Source organism: Rhopalosiphum padi, chromosome 4 (genome assembly GCF_020882245.1).
Source record: "Rhopalosiphum padi isolate XX-2018 chromosome 4, ASM2088224v1, whole genome shotgun sequence".
In the NCBI taxonomy this organism is placed as follows: Eukaryota; Metazoa; Arthropoda; class Insecta; order Hemiptera; family Aphididae; genus Rhopalosiphum; species Rhopalosiphum padi.
In genome coordinates this window covers 36,579,661-36,592,025 of record NC_083600.1, presented here as the reverse complement: position 1 = coordinate 36,592,025, position 12,365 = coordinate 36,579,661, and the positions used below count along the sequence as shown (strand labels likewise).

The 12,365-nt window shown below is 26.1% G+C and overlaps 1 protein-coding gene across 3 annotated transcripts; it reads right to left on the bottom strand.

Annotated features, from left to right (window-relative positions):
• Positions 1–1,873: 1,873 nt before the first annotated feature.
• Positions 1,874–11,942, bottom strand: LOC132929329 (probable multidrug resistance-associated protein lethal(2)03659). Of its 3 annotated transcripts, none has more exons than XM_060994614.1 (26): positions 11,862–11,942; positions 9,438–9,524; positions 9,087–9,197; positions 8,872–9,006; positions 8,298–8,508; positions 7,704–7,926; positions 7,477–7,633; positions 7,272–7,410; positions 7,081–7,191; positions 6,712–7,002; positions 6,478–6,642; positions 6,284–6,405; positions 6,115–6,212; positions 5,963–6,048; positions 5,488–5,876; positions 5,139–5,416; positions 4,995–5,074; positions 4,752–4,902; positions 4,548–4,654; positions 4,363–4,486; positions 4,134–4,304; positions 3,356–3,483; positions 3,025–3,270; positions 2,749–2,921; positions 2,426–2,666; positions 1,874–2,359 (listed from the first exon to the last, which is right to left on the bottom strand). In XM_060994614.1, the coding sequence occupies exons 2-26, from the start codon at positions 9,515–9,517 to the stop codon at positions 2,315–2,317; spliced, it is 4,062 nt and encodes a 1,353-aa protein (XP_060850597.1). In that variant the 5' UTR covers positions 9,518–9,524; positions 11,862–11,942; the 3' UTR covers positions 1,874–2,314. The 3 variants fall into 3 exon arrangements, with proteins under 3 accessions (XP_060850597.1, XP_060850595.1, XP_060850596.1); XM_060994612.1 differs by lacking the exon at positions 11,862–11,942 and adding an exon at positions 11,275–11,582; XM_060994613.1 differs by lacking the exon at positions 11,862–11,942 and adding an exon at positions 9,753–9,949.
• Positions 11,943–12,365: the final 423 nt, after the last annotated feature.

The window sequence follows — 12,365 nt, the reverse complement described above, 5'->3', positions numbered from 1 at the left end:
TTAATATTGAACTTACAATGTTTAGCCAGAATGGCAAACAATTAATAGTGAAAACAATTTAAAATTTAAAGTTAAATATGAATCACAATATAATATTACTTTTAGGCCGTTAAAAATAAATTTATGAATTTCATTTTTAATCAAAGGTGAATTAATTTTAATTATTTATCCAGGCTTTTGAAAATAATTATAATACTTAATAAATATACCTTGATGATATATTTTTATATAAATAATACATACATGATATACACTTATATTCAAGACCATATCTAAAAATCTTATTTTACTAAAATATAAAATGGTGAATACTTATTAAAAATGTTTTGTGATAAAAATATAAGTATAATTAAAAATTATTATCGTAGACAATATAATTTATGTTTATGAAACAAAAAAAAAAACAGATACTGGAAATATTTAGATATTAAATATTTTATTATTCATATAATAAAAAGTTATTTATTTTTTCTTCAACAATTATTGTTTGAATACCTACCTTTGTGAATTTAAATACACACATTTAGCTATAACATTTAATATTTATACTAACATTTCTGTTCATTTTCTAAAACAGTAAAAAAATTCAAAGATGTACATATTATATATACGCTGCATTTATAAAAAAAAAAAAATCATAATTATAGATTAATATAAGAACTATAAATATATCAAACTTTAATTTATATAACAATAGAATAAAATTAAAATTTATTCTGTATATAAGATTAAATTATTTTCACATTGTTTTGTCGCAGTGACAAATCTTACAATATAAGCAGTTGTTTGCCGCAACTCGCGTGGAAAATATATAAGGTGACCAATATATAATAACAAATTATGATAATAAATTAGTTGCGAATTTTCAATATATATAATAATACGACACTGTCGCAAAGTGTTATAAATATAATATTATAATAACACTGGGCCCCAAAATAATAATAATAATAATAACATATAAATAATACAGTCATATGAGTTTTACAATAAATTATAACATAAATAATTAATTTAACTTTAAGGAAAAAAAGGGTATAATGCAATATAAAAAAAAAAAACTGATTTCCGGTAGCGGTGTAGATCTAACTTCCCAGGTCCGAGTTGGAAATCTTCACTGGTATTACAAAATATTAGAACCAGCTTGACGAAGTAGCGCTATAATATTATAATAAATATATATTATATAGAAAATAGGGCCGCAGCGGTTACCGTATATATTACAACGACCGAAAATGGTAGTTGGCCGATAAATGGGTTAAAAGGCGATCGCACGTTTAATATCAGAATATAATCACAATTATATCGGGTCACACACGACGCAACAATAATAAATAAAAGTAATGCAACTGAGTAGGAACGCGAACAACGAAAACTCGAAGTTACCGCTTTTCATGTGTCAACGGACATAAGAACCCGGTCACACGGGTACAGTGCGTAAAGCCTACCGTGGTAACAACGCAGCACGACCTAATGACGAATGTGTCAAAGGTGACAAAATGGCGTGAAAAAGTTGACGAGTCGACCGGGACGGCGGCGACATGAGTCCGTGCCGATCACAGCTTGACCACTCGGAAGGGAAAAATGGCCAATTGTGATGACCGGACTGTCACTTGCGTCGCAATGACCTTTGACCCGGCTGAAACGCGCCAAGAGGGTCGGTGTTGTTCGAACACACATGTTGGTTATTTTAAGATATTGTTTTATTCTTTAAAGTAATTTTTGACTTTAAACACTTTAACACTTTATATTAACTGTAATAACTATTTTTACAAACATTTTACACAAAAGTACAGTATAACATCGATGTTGAATTATACTTTGTAAGAACCAACCTGCAAAAATTGTTATTTTTATAAACACAACAAAGACATATTATATTGTTTTTTAATTATCACAAAGAATTAACAGGTACATTAACATATAGTAATCAATATTAAATACATATTTACGTACATTTAATAAGATTTTAAGTAATACATTTTAAACTGAAAATGTCTAGATTTTAATACACTGTTAATGGTATTGTTATTTATTTCGTACATTAAGAATAGGACTATTATAAGCAATATACACAGAAACAATAATAACACGTTTTTCTAGTTCGAAGTTGGTATCTCGGTGAAAAAAATTGTATATAAACTGATGAAAGAATAATTATTAAGACACTAATGTTAATAAAAAATTAATAAAATTAATTATTAATAATATATATAGTGAGCGTTGCAGAAAATATATCGAGTAAATAAGAAACAATAATAAATTATATCTGACAATCATTCATGTACTTTTAAAATCTGCTATACTTTAGCAATTACGTTATAAATTTATTGTTTTCTTGAGCAATGTTCATAAAGCTCTAAAAAAATGTACACAGTTTAAATGATAAATATAATGATAACACATAATACGATCAGATACTTACCTCACTTGCAATTTTATATAAAAAATCAGACGTTTCGGGTCCTGTTTGTTCTACCATCTTGTAAAAAAATCCATCTTTATTTTTCAACAAGTTATACGGGTGGTCGAATTCGACAATTGTTCCAGCGTCCATAACAAGCACCCTGTCAGAATCCATAACTGTGTTCAGACGATGAGCGATCGTTAATACTGTACATGACCTGAATTTATTTCTTATCGTATTTTGAATCAAAGCATCAGTTCTGAAAATAAAAAATAATACATAACACACAGTTTTACGATTAAACGAGAAAAGAAATTGTATATAAGATTTGTATCAATTACTGTGAATCGACATTGGCAGTAGCTTCGTCCAGCACGAGTATTTTATTACTACGCACTATAGCTCTGGCTAAACACACTAATTGCCTTTGACCCACACTGAAATTTGATCCGCCTTCCGACATTTTTGAGTTCAGACCGTCGGGCAAATCTTCTACAATGGTTTTGAGTTCCACCTTAAATCAACAAAAAATAAATTGTCAATTTAGTTTTTCATAATAATAATTATTCAATTAAAAATATATATCGTCTTTGTAAATAATAAATTAAATTATATACTTCTTCTAAAGCGTTCCAAAGGGCATGATCTGGGTATTCGTTTAAAGGATCTAGGTTTTTTCGCATTGATCCAGAAAACAAAATCGGTTCTTGAGGAATTATTGAAATTTTGGAACGTAAATCGTGTAATCCTATTTCGTGTATTTCTATACCATCGATAGTGATATTGCCCTCATTGAGAGCTAATCTAAATAACGCTCCTATCAACGACGATTTTCCTGCACCAGTTCGACCTACAATTCCTATCTATATTAAAAGAAAATTATCTGAATATAAAAAGTAATTCAAATAATATCAATAAAACACAAAAGTACATAATTTTTTATATTACTTTTTCCATTGCCTGAATTTGAATATTAAGATTTTTTAAAACATGAGCAGTATCTAAGCTATAACGTAGATAAAAATTATCAAAGACGATTTGACCTTTATCCGGCCATTCTTTTGGTGGTTTTTTATCTAAAACAAAAATAAGTTATAAAAATTATAATATACTATACTTTTAGTTCGCTGCTTACATAACATTATAATATAATTTTTTCAAAAGTTTGAAATCTAAATATACTATTGTAATATTTACTGAACTAAAATAATACGATCAATATAATTTATAATAATCATTGAATTATAATAATTAGTAATATTAATTTATTATATTTAAGATTGATTTAAGTTTAAGGTAATCAATACATGATCTTGAATGTTGATCTTATGCAAATCATGTTAGGTTATACATTTTAATTAAATAATACTATAGCAGTCTTGTAAAATATTTTAATAAAAGTATTCTAAAAACATTTAAAAAAAAAATATGCTTCTCGAAATCTACTTTAGTAGTTTAGTTAAACTGTTAAAGTTTAATTTTTTTTTTTTTTTAAACAATTTATTTGCTTATTTAAATTAAAAACCTGGATCTTTATCGTCAAAATTGTAATAAACCATATATATCCGATACCAGCTTTTCTATGACCCTATTACCTTTACTAGTTGATTTTTATTAAGTATAGTTCCAAAGCAGTTTAAATACTATTAGACTTTGAATATCAGCACAAAGGATTGTCGTGTAAAAATTGTTGGCGTTCGATTATTTATTAAAAACTATTTATTACCCGGGGAAGATTCAAGAGCAGCTTCTTGCGGGATATTTGAATACTCAACAACTCTTTCAACAGATGTCATTTGGTTATCTAATTCTGCTAATTGTCTTATTCCCCACTGGAGCGATCCCGTCATATTAATTGCTTGAGTTAAGACCAATCCAACATCTCCCCCAAAATTATCTAAAAATTAGGCAACATTATAAATAAAATAAATAAAACATTATAAATTATAAATTACCATTGTTTACAATTAAGAAACTAAAAGTTAATATACATATATAAATAAAGCATATTATGTCCAATGAAAAACCAAATGCTTCACTTGATGATATAAATAAATACCAAGCCGAAGAATGTAAATCCTTGAAATATCAAATAAAATATTAGCATTTTCTTATAAAGCACCTAATATATTTCCTTTACTTGATGTTCATCAAATTCTTTACTCAAAATGTCTTCGGCTTGAAACGCTCGGATAGTAGATATTCCTTGAAGCGACGCATTCAAATACCCATACACAGGACTACGAGCTATAATTAATTTTATAAAAAAAAATTGGAAGTTTTTAAACTCTATATAATTGTAATATGTTTTATTAGGATTATAAAATAATTATTATTCACTTACAAACACTTTCTAAACGTTTAATACTACGTGATGTCGATAAATAAAAATAAACCGTATAATAACACATCAATCCTATGATGAAGGTCGGTATAAGAAGATAAAAATTAATTATACCAACTACCACAAAAGTTCCCAGAAGTTGCAATGATATCTAGTAAAAATAATTCAAGTATAAAATTGTTTTTATGTGCTGTATAACGTCATAATATTATATTGAGCTAATTAAATTTAATAAACATTTACATGGACAAAATCCAATAAAGGTGTTGGCAATACTTCATCAATTGCACCAATATCTTTAGCAAAGCGGTTAAGTATACGACCTGAAAAATAAATATTGTTAAACTATTAAACAGAAAGATAAAAATTATTTGTAAAATGCATTACCTGATTGATTTGTATTAAAGAAATACATTGTGGCCCTGGTAATGGCGTTGAACATATTGTTGTGTAAATTCGTAGAAGCACTCATTAGAACTGATACAAACATAGCACATCGTATGAAAATAACTAGTGACATAGCTATGTTTATAATAGAGTACATTATAACACAAAACTCCCGTGATATTACCAAAGGTGTATCAGACAATGCGTCTGTAATGAAATTACTGATATTCGTAGATTTACTCTCTGTATTACGAAAAACGTTATCTTCTAGATTAACCCTAAAATAAATATAGATTTTTTAGCATTGAATTCAAGCCAATAAATATAATCAAAATAAAAATAAAAGTACCAATAACTTATCCAATAATCTCCACCAGTACCAAGCATTTGAGTGAATATACATATGAATAATAAAAATGATATTGTAAAAGCATTTCCTCCGGCAGAAATATACGACAAATAAATACTACGCGATACATTTCCAGAAGATCGTGTTTCAGCCACCTCAATGGGTTCTGCCCGAGTTCCGTTTAATTTATTTTCATCAATAGACGACGAAACACTTCCAACAGAACCTTGACGAGATAAATTTGATAATTGCTCCACGCTGTTATTAATAGTTGCTTTTGTATCATCAATTTCACTATCGGTTGTTTCCTCCGATGACTTCAACAATTTTGTAAAGTCTAAACCAGATGATTGAAGTTCTTTATACGAACCCTCGGCTAATATATTCGCCTAGAAAACGATAACTAAAATATATCATTATGTTATTATTATTAAAAAATATTAACATCCAACTCACAACCCTACCCTGTGCTTACATTTTCCATCAAAATAATTTGGTCAACACTCGACAAGTATTGAATTTGGTGAGTAATGAGAATACAGGTTTTCTCTTTCAGGTAATCTGAAAATAAATAATGCAATTTAATTAAATAAAGGTTCTAACGACAATTGTACATGAAATTGATACCCTTAATGCATTTTTCAAATAAATGTTTTCCAACATGTGTGTCAACAGCCGATAGTGGATCGTCTAATAAATAAATATCGGCTTGTTTATATACAGCTCTGAAAAAAACATAATATTTTATTATAAATCATCACCATTATCACAAGCAGTATACTAAGTTTCTCCTTGCCTTGCTAGATTTACTCTCGCTCTTTGACCTCCGCTAAGGGAAACTCCTCTTTCTCCTACTAAAGATCTGTCACCGTAAGGCAGTTGTTTAAAATCGGTTTTCAATGCACATACTTTTATAACCTAAAAAATAACTTCCATGAAATATACAAATTTTTAATTTAAAAGTATGAATTTATATTCTAAAAATAATACTTCTTCGTAACGATTATAATCCATCGGCGAACCAAAAAGTATATTTTGTTGAATTGATCCGTTAAACAACCATGGTTCTTGAGACGCGTATGACACTGTACCGCATACGGAAATACTGCCTTCGCAAAGTGGTAATTCTCGTAAGATCGCTTGAATCAATGAACTCTGTACAATATAAGTAACGTTTAATCGTAATATCGTTTTAATAGTTTTCTAAATAGCACGTGTATATACTTTTCCGGCTCCTACAGGTCCAATGATTGCAACCAATCGGCCTGGTCTAACGGATAAATTAATGTTATTTAAAGTGTTTTCGGGTTGATTGAGTATCCATTTAGCCGACGCGTTTAAAACGTCTATTCCAAAATTATCTAATTGGTTCATATCTTCTTCATTACTAGTGCCGTTTTCTGTGTTATTGACGCCATTAATATTTGACATTTCTATGCCATTTTTTGATGTTGTTTTTGATTTTAATAATAATGGTTTATTGTGTTTCTCTTTTTCATCTTGTAGTAAAAACGACTTTTTAACAAAAGTAATAAATATTAATTATATAAATATTTATTATATTCGTCATCGTTTTATGATTAATTATTTTACCTGAATGCGTTTATTGGATATCAGCATCTCAGCTAGTGTTATAATACCTAGAGGGAAAAACACTGTCATTGTTGTCAATAATACACCGTAGTATGATATTATAACAAATACCTATAACAGTATGTTAATCATAATAATAACAGTATTGTAATATAACCTTTTTTATAATAAGTGTTTTAACTTGTATTTACTTGTTGTGTATTAATGTTATTTCCTAACAAAACATATGATAAAATGCTTATAAACAATGCAAATCTAAAATGAAATATTCTGAATGATTGCAAAAATACTCTAATCCACGATGCTCCTTTTATCTGTTCAATTTCCATCCTATAACAATCCAATTCATTTATATTTACCATTGCAATAGTTATTATATTTTTGAGTTGTGCATACTTTCTTGCATATTGTACAAGTAGCGCAAAGGGTTTCTCCCACGTGTACATCTTAATCACCTGAATACCTGATATTATTTCATTCATCAGTCTTACTCTTTCGTCAGTTCTAGGGGCTATTTTTGATCGATAGTCAGATGTCTTCTTCCCCAACCAGCCTGAAAATAAAAATGTTTTCATTTATTAATACATTATCAAATTACAGATAAAAATATTCTTTGTATGTACCTTGTAATGGAACAAGACCGAGAAATACAGTTACTCCGATTATTGATGATACACCTATTTCTTGCCATAAAAAATAGGTGACCAAAATAGTTTGCAGAGGTCCGATCCATAAGAAATGTAGAAATCTAAATGATAAATCAATCCGGTTTACGTCATTTGATATCAAATTTACTACTTGACCGACTGTAGTTGCACATAAAGAAGTTCCACTTAATGTTAATGCCTATATTAGGTATATAATATATTTATATAAACTATAAAGCATAATTATAATATAGAAGTTATAATAAATTATATGGAATTTTTAATATTCAATTACACTGAAAAACTGTTATCATAAAATAATATTCAATATATATTATATATATATATTTATATATAATATATATATAATACATTTACTGTTGCAAAAAATAAATATAGTATAAGTGTCTCTGAATACCCATTCACATGAGTATCTCATCATATTTTATTAATACTTTTCTATATAAAAACATATTGGAGATTTTTTTTTTATTAGATTGTATATTTTTATTGATATTATTAAATATAATGTGATATAATTGTTTAGTAATTTTGAGTAATTGAATTGACCTTTTTATATATCATTGAACAGCAAGCAACACGGATCTTCATTCCGAGATGCAACATTTCCAGTTGCGAATAATGATACAAAAATATGTTTGCTAACATGTTTATCAATAGACCGGTGGCGTACATGTATGCTTGTTTTATGTCTACAATGTTCGACTCACTGCGATTGAAATATGCTAACAGCCCTCTAATGAGTAGAGGTTGAGTTATTCTATAAAAAAATCAATCTCATCAATCTGACTAAGTTATTATAAACAAAGATGATTGTTTTTAAACACGTATTGTTAGTAATACATTAAATAATAAACATCAACATTTTTTTTAATATTAATAATATACAATTATTATTGTATAAAAAAAATGTTTACATTAAGTATTAAACTTTTTCAAGTATAAAATCTTATAGAAACACCCTTAACTTACCCAATTGCTCATTTGTAATATATAAGGTTACTTAGTACTATACAGCAGAGCGAGTTCTCTAGCTGGTATCATTTTATACAATAAATACCACAACGTATGACTATGAGTGAAAACTGAACAAAATTTTTTTTTATTTACTTATTAAATTCACCTTAATATCGTTTCTACGAACATTTGCACCAATCCATAAAACATGATATTTCCACCAAAAGTTCGTACAATAGCTCTTGATATACTAGGTTCTCGATTTGTACTTTTTGCATTAGCGATCTCGTTTTTCCACATCCTTTTATCGGAAAAATACATGAAAGTTTGTTAAAGTAATTTTATAATAGGATATAAATATATAATCATATTTGAACTTACTTTTCGAATTTTAATCCTAATAATGATGACTTGTCATCGTCAAGTGTAGCATACAAATCATTGGTCTCCAAATCTTTCTTTTGTCCCGTTTTAAAGAGGTTTAAAATCCAGCTGTACCATAAAGAATAAGTAAATTTATAATAATTAATATTATAATATATTTATATTAAGTATTAAAATTAAATATTTAATTTTGAGTTAATTTTTTAAATCTGATAATGCCAACATGAAATTATTATTTGAAGATGTAAAGAACTTTTACAATTTTATTTTTTTTTTAACTCTTATTATTTATATTTTATAAGTTAACATTCTAAAATTATTATTATGCGTATATTAATAAATTAGTACCTAAATGTAAGGACTTCGAAGATATTTGCTTTGGCTCGTGGATTTGGTAGCTGTTTTTCTTTATTGCTCACAGCTTCCATCTTTAATCTAAAACATAATTTTAAAAATAAATTTAGTTTAGTAATACAATGTAAAATATATATAATAATAAAAGAAAATATTTTCAAAAACATTTATCCACTGTAAAACAATAATATTTAGTTAATTTTAAAATATACTTATTTTTATTTTTTAATACAAATATATATTAAGTTCTATTTATTTACTAATATAATACTTTTTAAAATCTTGGTCAAATAATTAAAATTAATCTACCTTTAGTTAATAATGAAATAATTTATTATTTTAATAAATTATTTTTAATAATCCGAATATTATATAGACATTTTAAATACTATAATTATTTTATTCTCCCTCAATTTCACTATCTGTTAAAGAAAGTTTAATTTTTTTAATTTAAATATCACCAATAAGTACAACAAAATATTTAATACAAATACTCTAGAAAAGACATGCATGTAATTACAATATGGAAAAAACAATGACATGCCATGGCCGTTAATTTATTTTACTAGAACCAGTTTATCTCATTTAATTGTTATCAAGAATTTTTTTATCATGTATCAAATATTCTTGTTGATATTTCTAATATGCTAGTTATCATTTAGAGGGACAAAAATTATGTTTGAGTCATCAGTATTTCCTAAATTATTTCTGAAACTTTGTCATACTCGTAAGTAACGATTAACTCATTGGATGTTGATTGCTTTCCCAACCATTTTGACTTTCAAATAATTTTATAAACTTGAATTATTAATATATAAAAAAAAAAATAGGTCGGTATTATTATTGAACAGATTTTTACAACCTACGTGACTTAACTATATTAATGTATTACTCATATTTGCAACTTTGTTTAAATATCAACATAATATATTATTATAATTCGTGTTTTCTTTATTATTACTATTTACTCTTCGATTTTTTTAATTTTTATTTTTATATACAGCATGACTTCATTACTTCACAAGAAAAGAAATTAATTATGCCACTGTAGTATGTATTTTAGTGGAACTTTGATTATTCATCTGGCACCGGAATAAAGTCTTAAGAAATATTCAAATATACGGATAATTGGATGTATTGAAAAATTTTGTTAAAAGAAAAAGAAAAATATTGATTTTTAATTTTCATACATTGTTGTATAATGTATATGTATATATTTTATTATGAAACACTGTAATGTGTAATTTAAAGAAAAATCTGTGTAAATTATTCCAAAATCGATACAAAAACAACTTGACTTGACACTTGACTATTTTTATATTATCGATATGCGGCTGAATACATTTTTAACACATTATCAAATACTATATTTAGCACCCGGAAATTTTCTATACTAAAAGTATTTTTCACTTATTTAATAATATTTATTTTTGAGTATGATGGTTAAAGAAAGTTCCACTGTATCATTAATTAGGAAAATTATATTAATTATATTAATTACTATACTTTAATAATTTAACCATATATTAGGGGAAAGTTGCAGACGCCTTGCCACAGGATTTTGGTGTATTACTGTAAGCACTTTTAAAATTCTACGATAATCGATTCACGAATGTTCTATAGAACTTTTAGTATCTTTTATTAACAATAATAAAAATATTAATATTTCAGATTTATGTAATTTATGAATTTTGTTTTTGTAAATCATTTAATCTCGACAAACGTTTAACATATTGTTAATTTTTACATAACTGAAAACTCATTTATAATATACACTCGATAAGACTTTTAAAAAATGTAATACAAATTTTAATAATAACAGATTACGTACCATATGTGATTATAATATATGAAAATTATGAAAAATGTATGCAGATTTGTTGTGTATACGGTTCAATTGTTTGTATATAAACTGTATGAGATTTATAATACACAACAGAGTTATTCATAATATTAAAAAAATGTTGTCTTGAAACCAATCATAATTTATTTAAATACAAAGTTTAAACAGTTGAAAATACTTTTAATAGATGACATTTTTTTAAACACGAGAACGTAATAATTAAAGTAAAAAGGTTTCGTTTAAAGTCACAATCAAAAATATTGTTGTGCAAGATAATAAAAACAACTAAATAATTTGTTTAATATCTAATTTAAAATGAAGCACCTGCTGTGAGTAAAAATGTTAGAACATCGTAGCAACTGGTACCTACAACAGTTAGTCGACTAGGTCGCATAGGTCGCAGATAATATTATGTTATAACGGGTGATTGATCTGATGTGTACACTGTTTAATATATAATATATAATGTATATTATTATGTATATTAATCATATTAGATGTAAACTTTAAAGTTTCTTTATTTTTTTTGTTTTAATTATTAATTCTTATGTTCAATACTTTTTTTAATTACTCACAGTTATTCTATTCTTAAGTAGAGTTTTAAAAAGTTTTTAACGTACAAGATCACTGAGATAAGAAATTTGAAAACGCTTGATTTTTAAAATTATTTAATTAATATTAAAAATGTATGAGTATAAATGTAATGTATAAATGTCTTTTGGTGAAATAACGAAATATGATGAATTTAGAAAACACAACAAATGACATAGTCAGTCATTATGATCGTGTTTATGCTTCACGTTTAATTGATCACCCAGTATTATACACATTAGTAAGTTAGATAATCAATTTATTTATATAACAGAGCAAATAATCTGTATGTTTTTTTAAAATTAAAGATTGTCCATTACGTATAATAATAGTAATAGTTACGGAATTGGAGATTGATAATATTATACCATAACGTAGTTAAATATATATATTATGTAATTTTTAAGTTATGAAAAAAATACATATTCAATTATAGACCTAAACGATTTAGAATACCTATTGTATTTTAACTATTTATTATTATAAAT